We start from the raw sequence: 23,920 nt of genomic DNA, 5'->3' as shown, positions 1-23,920 counted from the left end.
CCGCGACTCAAATAAGCGACAATGAGTTTTGCCGGACGCCAGTCTAACCTTCTCCCCTCCCTGTGGGCGTGAAGATCTCAGCCTTTTCCCAACAATGGCAGAACATCACATCAGATCAGTGGGTCCTCGACCTTGTTAGAAGAGGACACACTTTGGAGTTCTTAAGGAAACCACCTACGACCCAGCCAAAGGGTCCCCCTCCCCCTCATCTTCACTTACTGTTCAAAGAAGCCTTAAAGATGTTCCGCAAGAATGCAATAGAAAGAGTTCCAGTCTCGCAAAAAGGAAAAGGATTCTACTCTCGATTCTTCCTCACAAAGAAATAATTGGAGGAGTGGCGCACCGATTCTAGACTTGCGCAAACTCAACAAGTTTCTGAAGAAACAGAGTTTTCGGATGGTGACGTTAACAGATGTGTTGAGCTGCCTCAACGAAGGGGACTTCATGGCTTCTCTGGACCTGGAAGATGCTTACTTCCATATCCCTATTCACCCCAAACATCGCAAATACCTACAATTTACTGTGGCTGGCGTCCACTTTCAATTCAAGGTGCTTCCGTTCGGGCTAAAATCAGCCCTAAGAATATTCACAAAATGCCTAGCTCCAGTCTCAGCCACACGGAGGTCTCAAGGAATACAAGCCTTTCCATACCTCAACGATTGGCTGCTCAAGTGTCCATCAAAGCAGGTTACGAAGCAAGCTATAAAAAGTTGCCTCAATCTATTCTCAAATCTGGAACGTACTCTCAATGGCAACAGTCGTAGTTGCAACCCCTCCAAGTTCTGACCGTTCTGGGAGCAACACTAGACACCCAACAATGCGAAGCGTTGTTGACTCAGAATCGCAAGAACAAATTACAAAGGCTGGCAAGATTAATTTTTAAAAAAAAGTCAGTTTCTGTACGAACATTCGCTTCTCTTCAGGGGATGTGCTCTTCAGCGATCAGCTTAGTCCCACTTGCAAGACTCAGGATGAGACCACTGCAAGTAGAGTTGCATAAACAATGTCAGCAGGCCGGAGGGTCATTCGACGATTCCATAAAGGTGACCACACAAATGATACAGGCTCTCCACTGGTGGTCAAAAAGAAGCAACATGTCTCTGGGTCTCACGTTTCTGGCCACTTTCCCAGAGTTTGTCCTGACTACGGATGCATCTATGGAGGGGTGGGGAGGACATCTCCAAGACCTGCAAATTCAGGGTCGTTGGTCTCGACACTATCAGTAAAAACACATCAACAGTCTCGAACTGAGGGCTATTTTCCTCTCTCTGCAAGCATTCCTTCCGAGAATTGCGGACTCCTCTGTGCTGGTGCGTACGGACAATACCACCAGCATGTATTACCTCAACAAACAAGGGGGAATGAGGTCTCTCTCCCTATCGCAGGAAGCTCAAGAGAAGTGGAAGTGGTTTATCAAAAAACAACCGGGGTCTTGACTCTTAACTCAGCAAGGCTGAGCCAAATCTAACTAGAAAAACAACACAAGGGCCAATGCTGAGGAATTCTTTAAACAAAGGAGGCTGGGAGTTTGAGTTTAAGCAAAAACAATCTGCTCAATTTTTTAGCAACGTAAAAAGATTTATTCTTTTTCAAATATTTTTTGCTTTGTTTGTAACACAATTTTTTAGTGCATGGAGAAGAGACAATTTTTATATACAATATATACAACAATATCACGAGAAAATAAGCATTTCCATACTTCAATCATACATGGCCGTCCAGTCATACAATAACACATTCATACACAAAAATAAACAATAAAGAACAGAAAAAATGAATCCACGTATCGGTCAAGAGTAAATTGGAAAAATCCCTTTTGATTATGCAATTTTAGAGTCTTTTAAGTGAATCAACACCGAGAATACATTTCTCTGGAAATTGGTGAAGGGACTTTGTTTTTGACACAGAACGTGTGGACCAGAAACGGGGATGAGATGGTCGACGCGTTTCAAACCCCACTCGTTAAAGGGGTTCTCCTCAGGACCAATTGGTTCTTAACCTTCGAACCAAACGTCATGAAAATCCAAAGGCGGCGAATCAAAGAGTTTCACAATAGAGTGCACGTAGTGGCTGGAGTTCGACCGGCTAATGGCTTGCCGTCGGGTCCATACTTCTCCTTTATCCCGTGGGAAAGGTTTACTTCGTTACTGTCAGGTTGGGGTCTTATTGCATTAAAGGGTCCAGACTCCTGGCTCAGCTGTGGTGTGTTGTGTCGTTCTGCGCATGCTCAGCTGCGAGCAGGGCCCCTCCGTGTAAGGTCAGAAGTGGGAGCTCTGTCTTCTAAGCATTGGCCCTTGTGTTGTTTTTCTAGTTAGAAGTGGTTTATCAAGCACGGCATAACCCTCAGAGCAGAGCATGTCAAAGGAATGCAAAATTCCCTAGCCGACAACCTCAGCAGATCTCTTGCAGGTTCCCACGAATGGGAGTTAGAGCAACTGCAGGTGAACAGGATCTTCCGAATATGGGGCACACCAACTCTAGAATTGTTTGCAACACAACAGAACAGTAAATGCCTCTATTACGCCAGCAGATTTCCTCAACGGGGATCAAGAGGGAATGCCCTGTCCATGCGATGGTCAGGGATTTATGCATGCGCTTTTCCCCCGATACCATTAATCCCGAGGGTTCTGCAGAAGACGAAGAGGAAACATTGCAGTCTTATCCTAAATGCTCCTCGCTGGCCGAGACGGTATTAGTTTCAGGAGTTACTTCTGTTGTCACAACAACATCTGATTCGCCTCCATCCAACATTAACCATGTGGACAAGGGAGAGAAGTCAGAATCTGCATCCGGATCCACAATCGCTTCACTTGCACGCATGGCTCCTGACTTCTTATAATTCAAAGATCTCAAAAATTCTCAGGACTGTAGAGATGTTCTATCTAAAACCCGCGCTCAAAGCACTATCAAAACATACTGCTTTAAATGGAAGCGTTTCTTTCATTGGTGCGAAACAAATAACGTACATCCACTTCAGTCCCCACCAGAGGATATTCTTCCCTATTTACTATCACTAGCTAAAGCAGGTCTAGTGTTCTCATCTATCAAAGTCCATCTCGCTGCGATTTCTAGATTCAGAAAGAGTTCTAACAAACCATCACTTTGTTTTTCGTCACTTATCAAACAATTTCTAAAAGGGCTATTCCAGGCTTTTCCTCCAGTTCGACCTCCACCTCCAGAGTGGGATCTCCATACTGTTTTATCTCAATTGATGAGAAGACCTTTTGAACCAATTCACAAGACTGAATAAAAAATTTTAACCTGGAAGGTAGCGCTTTTGTTAGCCCTCACCCGTGCCCGGAGGGTTAGTGAAATCCAGGCTTTCACAATTTCAGAACCTTTTCTTCATTTCTCTAAGGATTACGTTACTTTGCGAACAAATCCAAAATTAATTCCAAAGGTACCGTCTCAATTCCACCTGAACCAGCCAGTAAAGCTTAATACTTTCTTCCCGGATCCAGTTCGGCAGAAAAGGCTTTAAATTCTGTTGATGTGAAACGTTGCTTGAAGTTCTACCTTCAAAGGACTAAGGATATAAGGAAATCTAATCAGCAGTTGATCGCTTATGGTCAAGCCACGTTAGGACAAGCTGTTACAAAAGCAACGGTAGCCAGATGGTTATCTACTGTCATACAGTTTTGTCATGATAAAGTCAACAAACCTTTGCTCAGAAAGGTTAAAGCACATTCCACCAGAACTATGTTGGCTTCCACAGCCTTATTTGATGGGGTCACGTTGGAGAACATTTGCCGTGCTGCGACATGGAAGAATGTCCACACGTTCATGAAACACTACTGCTTACAATCTGCGTCGCAGGACGATGCAGCAGTGGGAGAAGCTGTTCTTCGACATCTTCTTCATTAAGGTTAGATTTCTGAATGTCTCTCAGATTGATTTCTAATGTTTCTGATTGTCAAATTTTATTCTTAAATATGAAATATGTTAAATGGCTATAATTGTTTTATTTCAGAAGGGTTTTACATTTATATGTATGTGCATATTGTAAGTGCTCTATAACCTTCTGGATGAGTGGGGGATATGTAGATTGACCCTTTGTCTCCCACCTTCCGCAAATGACATTTTTAGACTTACTGCTTGCTACTCTGATTCAAGCATGTGAATCTATGAAAGATACCCCAATACTGGATAAGAAAACAAGTTACTTACCTGTAACTACAGTTATCCAGTATTGGTATCTTTAATAGATTCACATGCACCCACCCTCCTCGCCGGGCGGGACAGTTCTCTAATGGGGATACTTACTCCTCACTTGTGCTAAGAAAATCTGAGGAGAACTGCCTCTGCTGGGAAGGTTCTAGAGGGTGCTGATTTCTGATTGATTGGAACTATTTTCAGTTCTTTTTACATAAGGAGGTAGATAGGCTACTAAGATTTGGGCCTGTTTGGGCCTATAGTCTTGTCAGCCTACTACAGTTTTTACTACGGCACTGCTATTGTAAGTTTGTTACCGTGGGACTCTTGCTTTGGCGACGGGGAATGACTCAGGCATGTGAATCTATGAAAGATACCAATACTGGATAACTGTAGTTACGGTAAGTAACTTGTTTTCTTATCAAACAGACTTCGGCATATCGACATTAAAAATCAGTGAAATATAAATACATGCATGACAATGCGAGGCAGGGTTACAACAGATTATATGCAGTGAAGACATTTCAAGTAGGAAACAAATCATCATGTTCAATGTTCTGTGGGGCAGCGCAAATGTCTCCTCGATAGGAGTGCCACTCTGACCAGACATGGGTCCACTTTTTGGGACAGCCTTGAGCCGAATACACTATCTTTTCTCGGAACATACACCAATCCACATTGTTCTTTCAGGCTTCCAAAGTAGGATGGGCCGCCACTCCTCAAGCTTGGGCGATGTTTTATTTTGCCAGCATGAAACCTAAAGTGGCCCACTGTGTCTGGTAGATGTTAAGATCAGTCAGCTGCCATATGTTTAGTAAGCATCTACGTGCCTCAGAGTAGATAGCAACAGAGAGGACCGTCCTCATCACTGCGTGTACCTCCCTCCAATACTTATGGATAAGCGTGCATTACCACATAATGTGCATGAAAGTACCGGTGAGACCACATTTTCTACGGCAATCTCCTGTTTCGGCTCTCCCCATCAGTACTAACCGGGGACCGGTCGTATATATCTTATGTAGGATTTTGAGCTGGATTAGCCTTAATCGAGCCGAAATGGCCACCACTTGGGGAGAGGAAACCACTTCTTGACAACCCTCATAATTTGTTTCTAACCCATTTGCCGCCCACTTCTGCCTCAAAGCCGAGAGAGGATACTCCATGTGGTGTATTAGTTTATTATATATTAATGAGATGGTCTTATCAGGGACATGGCCGTCCAATATTCTGTCCTCTAATGGGGATGATTCAGGAAGAGTCGTTCCTCTTGGGATGAGGGAACGCAGTGCATGACGGACCTGATTGTAATGAAAGAGCTCAGTGTCAGCGAGTTCGTATTGGGTCTGGAGGGCGGCAAAAGGTTTCACCCCTCCCTTCTCCCACATATCCTTAATTTGCGATATGCCAATCATGACCCATTTATCAAACCCTTTTGATGTCCAAAGATAGCCAAGTTGTGCCAAGTCCCATAGGGGGGAGCTAGTGTCAGTTTACGTTCCCATCCAAGGGATTTATTTGCAGCATGCCATACTTTGACGGAATGTCCAGTGGGCCCTGTTAATCTGGACTGGCTCAAACATGAATAAAGAGATCTATTATAATTTCCTCCGGGGAGGAGCCACTTATCCATCCTATAGTCCGGGTTGTTAAAGTCTCCATATGTACTATGGTTGATAGTTGCAAGGTGTGCAGCCCAATAATATGTATAGTGAATGTTAATTGAGAATGCATATGTGAAGGAATAATCTAGATTTAGAGTGTCTATCAATAATTGGATCAAGAACCATGTTACAATCTCCACCTAGTAGTTAGCACTCATCAAGGTGAGTCATCAATTTAGATAGTATCTGGGTCCTGAAAGAGTTTCTGGAATAGTGTGTGCATACAGGTTAAAAATGTTCATAGGTATTTTATTAACAAGTAACAATACAGAAACCTATCTGCCCACAACATCAGTATCCTGACAGATGACTGGTATATCCAGATGTTTATGATATAAAGTAGCTACACCATTGAGTCTCCCTGAACCTGGAGAAACAAAAATATAACCAACCCATTGCCTTTTAAGTTTAAATATGCTCTTATCCAACACATGAATTTCTTACAATAAGGCAATATCACCTTTTAGATTAGAGAGATGAGATAAGGCCGTTTGACGTTTTATAGGTGAGCCTAGACCTTTAACATTCCAATAAATAATTGTTAAACCAATCTATAATACAGTAATAATGTTAAAACTTTAAACAAATAGTAACAACAGTTGAATTGCAATACTATTGTCTATGTAATGAGATATAAAAAAGAATGCGTAGTAAAATACCAGTAAAATGGATATTATATCAGAAAAAAGATGTATTCATGAAAAAAAGAATAAAAGTAAGGAGAAAAAAGAATAAATGAGAAAAAGGAAAAAAAAAGAAAACAATGAAATATATATATTATAGATGATAAAAATCCAGGAAAAAAGACATGGGAGGAGGAGAAATGAGCAGAGAAAGGATAGAAAAGAAAGAGACAGAGTCCATTAGAGAATAAACAAAATTACATACCACAAAACATACACAGAAATCGATGGTGGAAAAGCCGCATAAGGAAGTTAGCACAACCAACTTGAAACCTCAGGGCACAACGGGAAGGAGGAATTTACCACCCAGATGGACTAGGAGTCACAAAGAGCAGCTATGAATACATCACCTAACAAAAAACAAGGAAAGAGAAAGATATGAAATGGAAAAAATAATATACAAAGATAAAACATGACAAGAAAAGAATAATAGACTTAAAACTTATAACAGAAAATCAAGTAGTAAATAATCAGACAATTTCCATGTCTTTGCCTTTGCAATTATCCAAGAACCACTGTAGTAGAACAGGGCCTTCATAGTTCATGGTTTTACTTTTATAAGTCACTCTAAAAAGACACAGATGTAAAATGCCAAATCTGGCATTTTGATTCTGAATCGCAGGTCTCATGTCCAAAAATGTCATCCTTCTTTCTGCCGTGGCTTTAGATAATCTTGAGAAAAGAAAACAGTGGGTCCCTGCCATGAGAGTTTGCCTTTGAGTTTAAATGCTTATAAAACCTTTAGTAAATTAATATATTCTAAAAAGTAAAGGATAACACCTCTTGATTTATTAGACAAAGATGCAGTTTGTGGGCTGTGTCCATGACGATGTGCTATTAAAGATTGAAGAAAAGAGAGAGGATTAGAGCCTTTGAGCCCTTCTGCTAATCCATAAATATGCATATTATTGCACCTGCTGTGATTTTCATGGTTCTCAACTTGCTTTTTAAGATGAAGATTTCTTTTTGAATAGAGGGATCCTGACTCACAACAGTTTGAAAAGAGTCTACTCGGTGCTCTATTTGAGCTCAATACTGGACTACTTGTCAGCAAGAGTTTGAATATGTGTATCTGTTTCTTCCATACATGATCTGAGAGCTTGTATCTCTTCAGGAATTAACTCCATAAATATTGGTGAAGGAGTTATAGCAGGTGAAGGTAGATCTTTTTTAATATGTTTACCTGATAAAAGCATATTTGATGCTGTTGCTCCTGACAGGAGAGATGATGCACCATGCTCTGATTCTTCCACATTCTCTTGAAGAACAGGAGAAGAAATGAAAATGGGCCGAACACACATTCTTTATCCCATCAAACAAAATAACCAGAGAAACAGTAAGTTCTTGTATGTTGAGGGGATATAGTAGGAAGAAGAATTATTAGCGCAGAAACATTTACAAAAAGGTAAATCTCAATAGCCAAGAAGAGAAATTGCAATATAAATAATAGTGTACAGGAGCGAGGACAAAAGAGCTGCTCCAAGCCTCTGATACCATTGATGAAGCACACGTTGAAAGAAAGGCAAGAAACATTTTAGGAAAATATAGTAACATTATGACAGCTAAAGATAATTCCCCAAAAACATAAAGTTACATATATAATGCCAACTATGACAGCTGAAATACCAGTGGAGAAAATTAAATAAGTAACACATACATAATAATATGGAGAGAAACTGCTGGAATTGTTGCTCAAATGAAACGAAGGTAACATATGACTGCGGTTCAAAAAATTAGGAGATGACATTGTTATTTTGTCAGCCTCAAGTAAAGGAAAATATGTTACCCAACGCAGGAAGGTCCATAGAACGAGGGAGAAATGTAATGCAGGTAGGGTGAGTAGCATAATTACAAAATTGCAGTGAGGAAAAAACCTGAAACAGCAGAAACAAAATGGCTGGTGCGAGTCGCATGAGGTAAACCCATTGGCAGGAAAACGCGATTACTAAGCTTACCAAGAAGAAAGTGTCCACATAAATGAAGCTAGGAGCCCTTCATATCCTTAGGACTCTGTTTCAGAGGAGCAGGAAAGGATTGTCTGGGAGGAGGGGAGATGACCTTCCCAAGCCGTCACAGAGCTCCACTAGAAGGCAGTCATATTCATCTGCATCGAGCCACAACCCTGCAGCTCACATGTATCTATCTATCTATCTATCTATCTATCTATCTATCTATCTATCTATCTATCTATCTATCTATCTATCTATCTATCTATCTATCTATCTATCTATCTATCTATCTATCTATCTATCTATCTATCTGTCTGTCTGTCTGTCTGTCTGTCTGTCTGTCTGTCTGTCTGTCTGTCTGTCTGTCTATCTATGTATCTATCTATGTATCTATCTATATATCTATCTATCTATCTATCTATCTATCTATCTATCTATCTATCTATCTATCTATCTATCTATCTATCTATCTATCTGTCTGTCTGTCTGTCTGTCTGTCTGTCTGTCTGTCTGTCTGTCTGTCTGTCTGTCTGTCTGTCTATCTGTCTATGTGTCTGCCTGTCTGTCTAGCTTCCTCTGTAGTCCTTTCCTATTCATTATTCTTACTCATTTGAAGCAAAACTATTTTGTGCTGAGTTTTTGGAAAGTGTTCCGGGCCAAGAGAGCTGTCTGTGATGCTTGTGCTATTCTGGGCATATTCGATTGATCTTTGCTCTGTGGAACAACCACTGGCACCATGTCTTGTTGTTGCATCCATGTACCACTCTGTACCACTATTAAATCCAGTGACTTTGGTGTGCTACACACTACTCTATAGGCCTCACAATTTCCTCGTGGTTGAGAAGAGAGTGGGCCACTGCCCTTAGGGATTTACAAGTATTTCCAATCAGCATAACCTCTGCCTGAGAATGAACCCCAATTTCTCGGACATACATCTCACATCCTTAGTTCCTCCATCCTCCTGGTGCAGCACACTGCCTCTGGCTCATATAACCCTGACCCTTGAAAGGCTACAGGACCCAAGTTTTAAATTACTGCCATGCTCCCAATATTCAGTAGTGCAATACTGCAGCTGGAACCCTACTTCAAAGTCAGAGAGAGCCCTGCTGGAGCTCTGACACTTCTGGAGGCATCATATTGCTCACTCAGACCAGACCATGTGAAGGAGATGCTATAGTAGTTTAGTTGTGTAGATTGTAGGGCATAGATTGCCTGAAGATTCGGCCCATTATATATATATCTTAGGACTGTGTCCACGTGTTTATCTTGATAATATAAAGCAAACACAAGGAGATAATGGACGAAGCGCTGATACTTTTCAGACACTCCATCATTGTTCTTTAGCTCACTTCGCCACCTCAGTTCAGACCCAGCCATATGCAAATCAGCCTTGAACCTATTCCTCATGGGAATAGTCCAGCCCGAAATGCCAAGCCAGGTCTTTTCTGGACCAGAAACAAGCATCCTGGAACCGGTTTCAGGGTAACACCCCTCATCAGCTATGCTAGCTTGAATCCAGTGGCAAAGTGAGCAAGGGACCCACGTCAGGGCATACCCTGCCAAATTAGGGAGAGCAAAGCAAACACAAGGAGATGATGGACGGAGTACTGGCACTTTTCAGACACTCACCCCCAGTCACAGATCTGGGTTGAATCCATCATCGTTCTTTAGCTCACTTCACCACCCCAGTTCAGACCCAGCTAAATGCAAATCAGTCTGACCCTATTCTTCATGGTCCAGACCTGGATTGCCAGTCCGGGCTGGACTATTCCCATGAGGAATAGGGTCAAGACTGATTTGCTTATGAATGAGTCTGAACTGGGGTGGTGAAGTAACAAAACATTGCTAGGCAAAGCAAACACATTTATGAGATTAATCAATGTGTTAACCTCCTATTAATGAAACGACGAACACAGACATCCACATATACAAATTTAAACATGAATTATAGTATAAAAATACAGCTGTCATTAAAAACAGCAATGTTAAAGACATTTCCTGACAAGGAATTCTGCTTCTGTACCATATATGGCAATAAAATTAGTTACAAATTTTATACGTTTTGCCATTCAAGGCTAGTTAATCATTCTTTATTTTAGCAGCTCATTGAAGAGATACATTTTCTGACAGTCCTCCCCATGCTAAATTCTCATGCTAAATTCTCAGATTTCCATATTTATTAATTCCTTGAAACCACCATATGTTATTCATTGCACAATACCAGACATATAAGAATTATATTCTTCTTTTTTCTTCATTTATTATTATTATTATTAGTACTATTATTGTTATTACTATTAATAATAATATTGTTGTTGTTGTTATCATTATTGAAAATAACATCTCATCAAGGTTCATCAATGGTAACTTAATCTGGAGGGAGTGTTATTTATTGGTAGACTGGAACACCCCATAACTTAGTAGGGATGCAGGAGGGGGGTTTTTTTCATGGGCAAAAATATTTTCCTGTAGAGAAAATGAACTACAAGTTAGCAAGTGTAATTTCGCTTGAGAACCACCTTTCAGCGTGTGTAAATGTTCATGTGTTACATTCAAATGCATATAATGTTTTTGCATTTGGGTACATTGAAACTGAAAAAAGAGACACTATTGGGGAATTGTCACTGTCATAGCTTCCCAGGAGTGCTCTGAGAGTTCTTTCAGAATTTAAAAAAAATCCAAATCTAGCCATCAGTGTACAATAGTAAACATGCATCTATTTAAAATACATTTTGATATATATATAAAAGGAACCGGACCCATTCAGGTAGATTTGCTGAATTATTTTATTTAGTGCATCCCTCTGTCCGCCATGACGCGTTTCGGGCCCTGGAGCCCTTGATCACATGACATGGTCAACCTATCACCGTGATTTAAAGTGCATACACGGGTCATATGACCACGGGCCTATAGAAATGAACAACAGACTTCCGCCTAATCCACAATAATTAAACAAAACGGCGAGGTGATGTCTCTTCATACAATTTACAAGCAGTATTACTGCAAAATATATATTACATCATTCTCACGTTGTTACTGCACCCCTTGTAACCCCTGGACTACAAAACATATTTTTTGTGCTGTAATTGAAGTCCTCAGTGCTATGCTTTACTAATCTGCAAATCTCGCAAATAAATAAATATCGAATAAAACCAATGCAGATTTAAAATACATTACATGTAAAATCCTGGTTTGATATTTTATAAAACTGATATAAATATACATTCTTTATTCGTGCAAATATGCTAAATATGTGCAACATTCGCAATGAGATTTGCGCAAAAAAAGCAATTTTCTGAAGATGTGGGTTCGGTGAGGGTGAGTTGCATAATGCCCAAGTGGGCTTAATTGATGTTGGGATAACTGCGTCTACACTGCCCTCATAATCTGGTCAGCCCCTTGTGCACATTCCTAGGAGTTAAACTGTACCAGGAACTGAAAAATAACCTCAAATTTGTGACTTCACCTTCACCCTGTGAATGATCTAACAATTTAAATTCATAACTAACTTCAAAATCAATCTTATGTCCTGATGACCCCCTCACATGATATTGTGCTGTTGCCGTATGGCGTTGGTCTCACAGATGTGCTCCATCTAGTACAGAATTTCATAAACATGTATGCAAGTCCTCTGTGGCGTTAAGACCATTCAACCTCTTAGAGTTGAGCTCAGGGATGTATCTAGTTTCAATAGTCTTAAGCGAGCCTCCCTGTCGCCCCCTCTACGGAGCGGCGGTACCATGTCTATGGCATAGTAGCTAAGGCAACCCAGATCACCATTGTGGCATGAATTGATGTGTCTCGCCACCGGGTATGACTCATCCCCGTTACTGACCGCCCGCATGTGCTGGAGTATGCGCTTGTGGACCTGCAGCTTGGTGCTACCCACATATCGCAGGCCACACGCACACTCCAGCACATACACGACAAAGTCAGACTTGCATGTTATCTTCTTGGTGATTCGGTTTAGCACCTCACTAAATGGGGTCATATAAGTTGTTCTATTCTTCCCCATGGTGCACGCCTTGCATACGGCGCACTTGCTAAATCCCTTGCTTTTCTGTAACCAGTTATCCTTGCTCACCACCTCTGGGCTGCTCTTCACAAGCATGTCACTCATTGACCTGGCTCGGCTATATGTTATAGCCAGATAGTCTGCCAGTGATCTACCAATCATGGGCTCCCCCCTGACAATGGGCCAATATCTGCGAAATACATACACACACACACACACACACACACAACCACACACACACACACACACACACAATGAAACAGAGAGTAACTTGGGGGTAAAGAGTGACTATTAAAGAGCCTGTACAGTGCAAAAGCAAAGGCATTTTGGAACTATTAGTGAAGGAAAATTTGTAGTACTAAAATATGTATGTGTATTTTATTACATTCTCTCACTATGCATGCCATTGATCTATGACTATAGGTGATGATTCATTTATTTTTTTCTTAGCTATAATTCTTTCAATACACCAGTCTCATGCTCTGGCCAATGCTCAGTTTTAGGTGTCTGATCATGCACTGTATATCAAATAAAAAATGTATATAGTCAAATGTCTCTTTCTAACAACGGCTATGCTTGCATTTTCTCGTCTGTAGGTAATGTGGTGAATGGAACCATTGGCAAGCAGATGGTTGACATGTTAGTGGAATCTTCCAACAATGTTGAGATGATCTTGAAGTTTTTCGACATGTTCCTGAAACTGAAAGACCTGACATTCTCTGATGCCTTCAAGGAATATGATCCAGATGGTAAGGGTGTAATTTCCAAAAGGGATTTCCAGAAGGCAATGGAAAGCCATAAGCACTACACACAATCTGAAACTGAGTTTCTCCTATCGTGTGCAGAGACAGACGAGAATGAAACTCTGGACTATGAAGAGTTTGTTAAAAGATTCCATGAACCTGCCAAAGATATTGGTTTTAATGTAGCTGTCCTCCTGACTAACTTATCAGAACACATGCCTCATGACACTCGATTACAAACTTTCCTTGAACTAGCAGACAGTGTGCTTAATTATTTTCAGCCCTATCTAGGGCGCATTGAGATCATGGGAAGTGCAAAACGCATTGAGAGGGTCTATTTTGAGATCAGTGAGTCTAGTCGGACCCAATGGGAAAAACCTCAAGTGAAAGAATCAAAACGACAGTTCATCTTTGATGTGGTCAATGAAGGAGGGGAAAAGGAAAAAATGGAACTCTTTGTCAATTTTTGTGAGGACACCATCTTTGAAATGCAACTTGCTGCCCAGATCTCTGAGTCTGACTTAAATGAAAGGTCCTCAAATAAAGAAGATACAGAGAAGGACAAACCTGAAGAACAGGACCCAGGAATGGGCTTTTTTTCCACTGTGACTGTTAAATCTGCTCTTCTCGCTCTCAGGTATAATATATTGACACTCGTGAAAATGCTCAGCATGAAGAGCCTGAAAAAACAAATTAAAAGAATTAAAAAGATGACCATGAAGGACCTGGTCATGGCCTTATTCTGTTCCTGCTGGAGCATCATGGTGGATATTGTGCACTTTATGTCTAGTGTCTTCCGAGGTTTCTTTCGCATCACCTGCAGCCTGTTGCTTGGAGGAAGCCTGGTTGAAGGGGCAAAGAAGATCAAGGTAGCTGAACTCCTAGCCAACATGCCTGATCCCACCCAGGATGAGGTGCGGGGGGAAGGCAACGAGGTGGAAAAAAAACTTATAGTCACGTCTTTGCCTCCTGAAGACTTGACTGACCTAACGGCTTTGTCTGATGATAGTGACTTACTCTCAGACATATTTGGCTTGGACTTAAAGAGAGAAGGAGGGCAATACAAGCTGATTCCTCACAACCCAAATGCTGGTCTGAGTGACCTACTGAGCACCCCTTCCTTGCTGCCATTACCTGATTTAGAGAAAAACATCCAGGTAAAGTGACAGCACAAAATGTGTGATACATATTGCAGCTTTCTCCAATAACACAGAGGGAAGCTTACAGCATTTGTTGCACAACCATAGTATTACTTATTTCCAATGTATAATGTTCATTCCCAGCAGTAATAATATTGCGCTGCTCCATGCAAATAGTTCACAGGTATAAGTAGAGGGCGGTGAAAACTGAATTTATAGTATGTCTGCAGTGGATCTAGGTGTTTGCTGAAAAAGGCAATTGCTCGGAATGATTGCACTGTGTGTGATTCTGGACATTGTCATAATATCATATGGTTTTAAGTGCTGCATGTTTTGGCATTTCATAGCAGCATTGTATAGCTAAAGTACTTGGTGTACACAAGAAGGAACATCGCCATTTCCTCATGTAGGAGGAGATCTCTTGGTCCTATGGTTGTATTTTAGGATGTTCTCTTATCATGTAAGTTCGTTGTTGAGAAGTAGGTAACCAACACTGATAAAGAGATAGTCCTTTTAACCTTGATGTGTGAAATAGTGTGGGACAACTAGGAAACTGTGAAAAGAGCTTGATGTGAGACATGATTTCGCATTTCAGGAGTGTTTTTCATAAATAAGACAGCTCACAGGTCAACCCTCCTAGGGAAAAATAACTTGTTATGCCCATTCCCATGGGAAAGCCCTTGATCTCCAACCATTAAGTCAAATTAACCTTGAACCACAAATGCCTGATCAAGGAAAAAATAGAATATTAGGATCTGCAATTGGAAGCCCCACTGCCCTAAACAACAGGTGCAGCATTCTACTGAACCCAAATTATAACGTTTCGCACCCTGGAGCCACACACCAGCCTTACCAGAAGGTTAAGAGAATAGAGGAACACAAAACCTTCCATCCTACGTTGTCAATAAGTGTTAACAGGCACCAAGTTTGAGTCAGCCAATTGGCAACATAGCAGTCATTCACCAGTGGCTCCTCAGTGGTTGTTGAGTGTTTTATGTTGTCTATGCCCAGCTTTTTTGCTAGGTTTATGTATACTTAGGAAGAAAGAAGGTAATATGCAGGCTGAGACAACAGATACAGAAGAAGGCAACATCTCAGTTACTTCAGGTTTGAATATAGCAGAATGGTAAACAGCCTTCAAAGAGGAAACTTTCTTCAAAATGTCTTAAAAGTTCAGATCTCACATGGCTCCTCAAATCCAAATTCAAACTCTGATTTCCCCATCGCTCACTCTCGTGCCAGTGGAAAACACACAAATCATAGATTGACAGGTAGTCTGTCCAGTTAGTTATCAAATCAACTAAGACCAGGGTCGAAATAGCCATTCTTTCACTCTTGCATTTTTCCAGTGCGCTGCAGGCCATTATAGTATAAGGGGCATTATAGCATAAAGGAGTGTCACTTTACCTCCTGCTAACGAAAATGCTGGCACTCCAGTCATGACACAGTTGACACCACTTTCTCTATCATTCCTCTCTTACATCTACCAGACAGTCTTCTGAGCCTGCAGGAGATACCATGTGATACTGAAGAGTTCTACAAAGAAACCTTTAGTTTCACAGCAATTTGAGTAGACTATTGCCTAGATGGGCAAATGTGAATCAATACCTTAACATGTGTAATGTACCATTCATACACTCTGCAGGAGATTGGATTATTATTTGGGATGGGCAACGCCCCTTTCAAGAAATAATCACAACCTTTGTCATGGCAAACCCTTAAAGTCACTAAATTAGACTGAGCTCAACCCTTGGTAGCTATGGCATGGAGCAGACTAGCTTGTTTTAGAGCAATGTGTAAAGTATTTAGGTAGCACCAGAAAAGTGATAAAATCAAATTACAGAACAGTAAAATCCCAAACTGAGTAATTGAAATAGAGTAAACTATAATCAACAAACAAAATGACATCAAAATGAAACAAATTCAATAAGGGGAACTGGATATATGCATTTTTTAAGTAGAAATAGCTCCAAAGCACAGAGCATCAATGATAACCAATGGTCATAGTCGACTAGGATCTAGGCATGATTTGAGGTCGACCACAATGGAGCGCTGGTTGGACACACCAACCAAGTTCTTTTTTAACCTTCTGACTTGGGGCCAGATGTAGGAGCCCTAATACCAGTCGGAAACGGCTGATTTTGGCCGTTTCCGACCGGTATTAGGGTTTTCAGATGTAGGGCATGTCAAGTCAAGTCAAGTCAATAAATTTATATAGCGCGCTACATACCCAGAGGGTCTCAAGGCGCTTGAAGAAGGGTGGGGAATTACTTGTCGAATATCCACGTTTTAAGTTGCTTTCTGAATGCTAGGTGGTTCTGAGTAAGGCGAAGGTGAGTGGGAAGTGAGTTCCAGGTTTTAGCTGCCAGGTAGGAGAAGGATCTACCTCCCATGGTGGTTTTGTTGATGCGAGGTACAGTGGCAAGGGCTTGGTTGGAGGATCGTAGCTGGCGGGAGGGGGTGTAGAAGGACAGTCGTGTGTTGAGGCATTCGGGTCCGATTTCGTAGAGTGCTTTGTGTGCGTGGGTTAGGAGCCGGAAAGTAATCCTCTTATTGACGGGGAGCCAGTGGAGGTTTTTCAGGTGACCAGAGATGTGTTCTTTACGCGGGATGTCTAAAACGAGCCTGGCTGAAGCGTTCTGGATGCGTTGGAGTTTTTTCTGGAGTTTTGCGGTGGTACCGGCGTAAAGGGTGTTTCCGTAGTCCAGTCGGCTCGTGACCAGAGCGTGGGTGACCGTTTTTCTAGTTTCGGTGGGGATCCAGCGAAATGTTTTTTTGAGCATGCGAAGAATGTTGAAGCAAGATGAAGAAACGGCGTTGACTTGTCTGTTCATCGAGAGCGAGGAATCCAGGATGACGCCCAGGTTCCGTGCGTGGTCCGTCGGGATGGGTGCTTTTCCAAGGGCCTCTGGCCACCAAGAGTCGTCCCAGGCGGAGGGGGAGGTGCCTAGGATGAGGACTTCTGTTTTGTCTGAGTTCAGTTTCAGACGGCTGTGCTTCATCCATTTGGCTACTTCTTTCATTCCTTCATGCAGGTTGGTTTTGGCAGTGTTCGGGTCTTTGGTGAGTGAGAGGATCAGTTGAGTGTCGTCGGCGTAGGAGATGATGTTGAGGTTGTGTTGGCGTGCGATGACCGCGAGGGGGCTCATGTATATGTTGAAGAGGGTGGGGCTGAGTGAAGATCCTTGTGGTACGCCGCAGATGACTTCAGTGGCCTCTGACTTGAATGGTGGAAGGCGGACTCTCTGGGTTCTTCCGGTGAGGATCGAGGTGATCCATTCCAGTGCTTTTCCTTGGATTCCGACGTTTCTGAGGCGTTGTAAAAGGGTGTTATGACAGACCGTGTCGAAGGCTGCGGAGAGGTCGAGGAGGATGAGGGCGACTGTGTCTCCATTGTCCAGTAGAGTTCTAATGTCGTCTGTTGCTGCGATGAGGGCGGTTTCAGTGCTGTGCTTGGCTCGGAAGCCGGACTGTGAGGAGTCGAGGGATTTGTTGGTTTCGAGGAATGCGGCGAGCTGGTTGTTGACCGCTTTCTTGATGACTTTGGCCGGGAATGGAAGGAGTGAGATAGGGCGGTAGTTTTTGAGTTCGGTGGGGTCAGCTGTGGGTTTCTTCAGGAGGGCGCTGAGTTCGGCATGTTTCCAGCTTTCCGGGAAGGTTGCGGAGTTGAGGGAGCAGTTGATGACGTCTCGGAGGTGCGGTGCTATAATGGAGTCTGCTTTGTTAAAGATGTGGTGAGGGCATGGGTCTGTGGGGGATCCTGAGTGGATAGAGTTCATCAGACGGATGGTGTCCTCAGTGGAGATTGGCTTCCAGACATTGAGGATGTTCAGGGGGGGTGGGGGTCCTGCAGGGGGTTGGGTGGGCTGGTCTTCGGGTCGGTTGTCGAAGCTGTTGTGGATGTCTGCAATTTTGTTGTGGAAGAATGAGGCTAGGGAGTCGCAGAGGGCTTGAGAGGGGGTGATGTCGTTGGAGTTGGCTGAGGGGTTGGTAAATTCCTTGACGATGTTGAATAGTTCCTTGCTGTTGTGGGTGTTGTTATCTAGTCGGTCCTTGAAAGCGGCTTTCTTGGCATTTCGGATCAATTGGTGGTGTAAGCGGGTGGCGTTTTTGAAGGCGTCCTTGGTGATGGTAGTTGGGTCTTTTTTCCAAGCCTTCTCAAGGGAGCGACAGAGTTTCTTGGATTTCTTAAGATCATCGTTGAACCAGGAGGCCTTCTTGCTGCCTAGTTTGATTTGTCATTTTTTCAGTGGTGCTAGGATGCCGGCGCTGTTGGATAACCATTGGGTGAGGTTGGTGGCTGCTTGGTCGGGGTTTGAGGAGTGGGCTGGGGGATTTTGAAGAAGCGATGAGGAGATCTGGTCGATGGTGATTTTGTTCCAGTTTCTTTGCAGAGTGGGTTGGGGGTGATTGTTGGATGTGGGCTTGTTGTAGGTAAAGTAAACGCAGCTGTGGTCAGTCCAAAGTAGAGCTGTGGTGTGGCTGAAGGAGACATGTTTGCTGGAGGTGAAGATAGGGTCGAGTGTGTGACCTGCGATGTGAGTGGGGGTAGTGACAAGTTGTTTAAGTCCGAGGTTGGCGAGGTTGTCCAAAAGGGTGGTGGTGTTGCGGTTGTTGTTCTTTTCGAGGTGAAAGTTGAGATCTCCCAAAAGGATGTAATCCTCGGAGGGGAGCGCGTGTGGAGTGATGAAGTCCGTGATGTCTTCACTAAATTGTGCGCGGGGTCCTGGTGGCCTGTAAAGGAGGGTGCCTCTTAGTGTGGTCTTGGGGTCGATGTGGATCTGGAAGTGAAGGTGTTCAGTGTTGGCGAGATTGACGTCTGAGCTGGTTGAGATGCGGATGGATTTCTTATGGACGATAGCGTTGCCTCCTCCTGTGTGGCCGGTACGGTCCTTGCGAATGATCTTATAGCCTTCCGGGATGGCAATGGTGATGTCTGGGGCTGATGTGGCGTTCATCCATGTTTCTGTTAGGAAGGCGACGTCCGGAGAGATGGTGTCTAGTAGATTCCAGAGGTCGATGGCGTGCCTGTGGACCGAGCGGGTGTTGAGCAGGATGCATTGTAGGTGGTTGGGGTCGGATATCTGTTGTGTGATCGTAGATGAGGAGTTGTTCTTGGTGCCGTCGAACTTGCAGGAGTAGCATGTGAAGGGTCCATGGGTGTGTCCGTGAGCGGCTTGGGCGCAGTTGGGGAGACGGCCGGGGTTAAGGGCTAGGAGGGTGGAGGCGTTGTATGTAATGCGGGAGGGCTGGGCATTGCGTGGACCAGGGGGTCTGGCGCTGGGCGCGGTCCAGGCGCGGACGGGCGTAGACGGGCTTACCTTTGGCGCACCTTCGGCGCGGCCGTAGTGCGTGGACGCTGCGCGTGGGTTCATCTGTCCATAAATGGATAGTGGGGGGGCGGAGCGTGGGAGGGTCAGCTGGGAGGCGGTCTCGGGGAGGCGTGTCAGGGGAAAGCACAACACACAAGATGGTGGTGGAGCCTCAAATCGAAACTTAGAAAACAATACCAGCAATTCTTTCAAGCACAGCCAGAATCAGCAGCGCGCTCTCTAAGGGCATCAGGTGATAGCGCTAACAGTTTAATAATGCTGCGGTCACAGAGCGTTAACACACACAACAATACACAGTTAGAACTCGCTGCAAACTGAATAGTTAATAATGCTCAGCGCGCAATTCCTGAAGCGGAGCTACGATACCAATCTAGAGTTAGCAGTGCAGGTGAGTCACGCTTCGAGAGCAGCTTCAGCTGTGGGCTCTGGGCGCTGCAGTTAGCAGGAGTCAGGGAGCGTGAGGGAGCGTGGGGGAGCGGCCGTTCAGGACGAGGTCCAGGCGGTCACAATCTGGCTTGGGAGGACAGGAACCCTCTGTTCGTGGGTGGGAGGGGCAGCTGGGAGGCGGTCTCGGGGAGGCGTGTCAGGGGAAAGCACAACACACAAGATGGTGGTGGAGCCTCAAATCGAAACTTAGAAAACAATACCAGCAATTCTTTCAAGCACAGCCAGAATCAGCAGCGCGCTCTCTAAGGGCATCAGGTGATAGCGCTAACTGTTTAATAATGCTGCGGTCACAGAGCGTTAACACACACAACAATACACAGTTAGAACTCGCTGCAAACTGAATAGTTAATAATGCTCAGCGCGCAATTCCTGAAGCGGAGCTACGATACCAATCTAGAGTTAGCAGTGCAGGTGAGTCACGCTTCGAGAGCAGCTTCAGCTGTGGGCTCTGGGCGCTGCAGTTAGCAGGAGTCAGGGAGCGTGAGGGAGCGTGGGGGAGCGGCCGTTCAGGACGAGGTCCAGGCGGTCACAATCTGGCTTGGGAGGACAGGAACCCTCTGTTCGTGGGTGGGAGGGGCAGCTGGGAGGCGGTCTCGGGGAGGCGTGTCAGGGGAAAGCACAACACACAAGATGGTGGTGGAGCCTCAAATCGAAACTTAGAAAACAATACCAGCAATTCTTTCAAGCACAGCCAGAATCAGCAGCGCGCTCTCTAAGGGCACCAGGTGATAGCGCTAACTGTTTAATAATGCTGCGGTCACAGAGCGTTAACACACACAACAATACACAGTTAGAACTCGCTGCAAACTGAATAGTTAATAATGCTCAGCGCGCAATTCCTGAAGCGGAGCTACGATACCAATCTAGAGTTAGCAGTGCAGGTGAGTCACGCTTCGAGAGCAGCTTCAGCTGTGGGCTCTGGGCGCTGCAGTTAGCAGGAGTCAGGGAGCGTGAGGGAGCGTGGGGGAGCGGCCATTCAGGACGTTGTGCATTTACAGAATCGGTATTTTACCGAATCTGTATTTACCGATTTGGTAAAATTACCGAATCGGTAAATACAGACTCGGTAAAATACTGATTCTGTAAATGCAGATGTAGCTGGCACATGTCAGAGTGCCACAGGGCTTTCAGAATCAGTATTTTACCACCCAATCCAATTGGGTGGTAAAATACCGAATCCAGGTGTGCATGCACATCTGTGCATGCACACCTGTGCCATGTGACACACAGACATGCCCATAGGGCATGTATGTGTGCACATGCCACACAAGCCTGTAATTGGGGTGCTCGAGGGTGTCAAAGTGGCACCCCCTGCACCCTTGCAAGAATAGGTAATTACCGAATCGGTAAATACCGATTCGGTATTCCACATTGATTCCTATGGGCTTCGAGGCCCATAGGAATCAATGGGGGATACCGATTCGGTATTTACAGAATCGGTAAATACCGAATCTTACGGATTCGATATTTACCGAATCAGAATTACCTACATTTCCCCCCCTCTAATTTACCACTTCTTAAATACCGAATCTGTATGATTCGGTATTTTAGAAGTGGTAAATTAGATTTACCTACATCGGGCCCATAGTCTTTTACTTCCCAACCACAGGAGTACACTTTTGAGGCCCCCGGATTCCAGGGGAGGGCACTTAGAGACTTTTAGGACACCAGGAAGAGGTCACCAGCAACGCCCAGCCCAGGTCCAGTTAACATCAGTTGGCTGGGTACTTCCTGGATAAGGTCTTTTACAGCTTGTTGTCGCCTTGTAGCCACACATGATGCAGGCCAACTGAGCGCTGGATTCCACTTCTTTGTCCTGGGTTCAAGATGGTTCAAGTTCAGTCCTTCATGGCTTCTCTCAGGTCACATACAGCAGGTCCCATCCTCTTCCGATGTTTTACAGGCCTAGAATGTGTTCTGAAGTAGGTGACGGAAGATGCCACAAGTATGCCTGACACCAGCTGGTTGGTGGGTATGACTCCTGGGCACTTCCTAAACAATGGGGTAAAAGTTCCTGGGGCCAACTCAATCGACTTTGTCATCCTAAAGAAACAGGTTAGTGTTAGATTCCTTACCTTAGAATATCCCCAGGCTTCAGACTGGGTCCGGAAAGTTTTGTATAGCATTACCCCTGCAAGTCGGTAGGCGTCATCTGCGGCTCCGCGTCCGTCGTCAGCGTCATGATCGCCGGGATGACGTCGTCGGAGTACTTAGACACCGCACTGACTTCAGTTGTTCTTTTTTCCGCGCCAGCAAGCGCAGATCCGGGAAGAGCAGTACTCCTAGTCAATTTTTGACAATTTTTTTTTATCCTTTTAGATCTTTCTGGAGTCCATTCCTCCACTCGCGGTGCCAATAGGGATGCCCGGGTTCAAACCCGCGACGATTGTCACCGCTTCATGTCGGTGACCAACCCCCACCGTCGGTGCCTTTACTGTCTCGGGGCCGGCAACGATGACAAGTCGTGCACCGACTGCCAGGCCTTGACCTCGAAGGCTAGGCGGGAGCGGTCCAGTAAGCGGCTCGAGGTCCCGGTTGAGGGACCGGTCGCGGGGCCGTAGTCATCACCACTCGTAGGGCTCCAAGTCCTCAGGTAAGTCGAGGCCCTCGAAAAAGAAGTAGAAGAAGCAACATCACTCTTCCGACTCCCCCCGACGCTCACGCAACGCGGCCGGGGGATCAGGCGACACTGCCCACGTGGCTCCGCCAAGGCCGCAAGCACCGCGTCCAGCTCCACACCCGCCGGTCCCTGGGCTGCACGCGATGCCGGAGGAGATTAGTGCATTCCTCACTGCCATGAGGTCGCGCTTCCCTCCATCAAAACCCGCCGAGGCGCCTTCGGGCCCCGCGGGTCCGTCTGGGAGCCCTAGCGGGCCGGTGGCTCCAGCCCCGGCGCCGTTGGGTGCTTCGGCCCCGGCGCCGTTGGCGACTTAGGTCCTGACTCTGCAGGGCTTCGCAGGATCCAGGCCTGGATCCGTGGCATCGCCGGTCGACCTTACAACCCCTCCACTGGCGCTGTCACCATTGGTGTCGCCCACAACGCCGTCCCCGGACGATGTCGCCCCTGGTCCTCACCCTGGTCCAGATCCAGCGTCGGACTGGTGCCACTCGGCGCCGTCTTTGATGCCGGTAGGTGGACAATTCACCTATGACCCTGCTCCATCCTTTTTTCGTGATTATTAGGAGATGGATGACGAGGGGGACTGGGAGGGGTCTGAGGACCCTCTGGCACGACAGTGCCAGTTGAGCCAGGACTGGGCAGACGAGCTGGGGGAGGCAGTGGTCTGAACACTTCGCCCGACACTCGATTTGTCTCTCCTCCTACCGTGGCTAAGGAGGAGGGGGCTGCTTACAGCGTGGTATTGACTAGGGCGGCCAAGTCCTTGGCTCTTGAGCTCCCTAGCCTCCTCACTGAGGTGCTCAAACCGCAGGCAAGCTCCTCGGAGCCTCTCCTGCCATTCAACAAAGCCCTCACCGACGTTCTGGTGGGCACCTGGTCCAAGCCTTCTACAGGCCTTCCTGTAGATCGGAACATGGTCGACGCCACCGCCCGGCTCCGGGCGGCCCCAGCTTCCTGTCCGTTCACCCCACCCCAGAGAGCCTGGTGATCGAGGCCTCTACATCCCAGACCGCATTCCGACCGCTCCCCCGGATTGGGAATCCAAAAGGTACAATCAGTTTGGCAAGAAATTGTTCTCCTCCCTGAGTTGGGGCTGCGGTCTGTCAACACCGCCTGCATTTTGGTCCGTTACACCCACTCGCTGTGGGATACGGTTGCGGAAGTGCTGCGGCAGTGCC

At 45.1% G+C, this 23,920-nt stretch overlaps 1 protein-coding gene across 1 annotated transcript in view; it reads left to right on the top strand.

Annotated features, from left to right (window-relative positions):
* Positions 1 to 23,920, top strand: part of RYR2 (ryanodine receptor 2) — a 3,481,211-nt gene that overhangs the window by 3,032,841 nt on the left and 424,450 nt on the right. Inside the window, exon 89 of the mRNA XM_086925791.1 lies at positions 13,057 to 14,360. Coding sequence (XP_086781917.1) covers positions 13,057 to 14,360 — 1,304 coding nt within the window. The remainder of the gene's footprint in view (positions 1 to 13,056; positions 14,361 to 23,920) is intronic.

The sequence above is a fragment of the Lissotriton vulgaris genome, chromosome 6, assembly GCF_964263255.1.
Source record: "Lissotriton vulgaris chromosome 6, aLisVul1.2, whole genome shotgun sequence".
Classification (NCBI taxonomy): Eukaryota; Metazoa; Chordata; class Amphibia; order Caudata; family Salamandridae; genus Lissotriton; species Lissotriton vulgaris.
The sequence above is the reverse complement of the archived record's forward strand: the minus strand, read 5'-3'. Positions and strand labels throughout refer to the sequence as shown.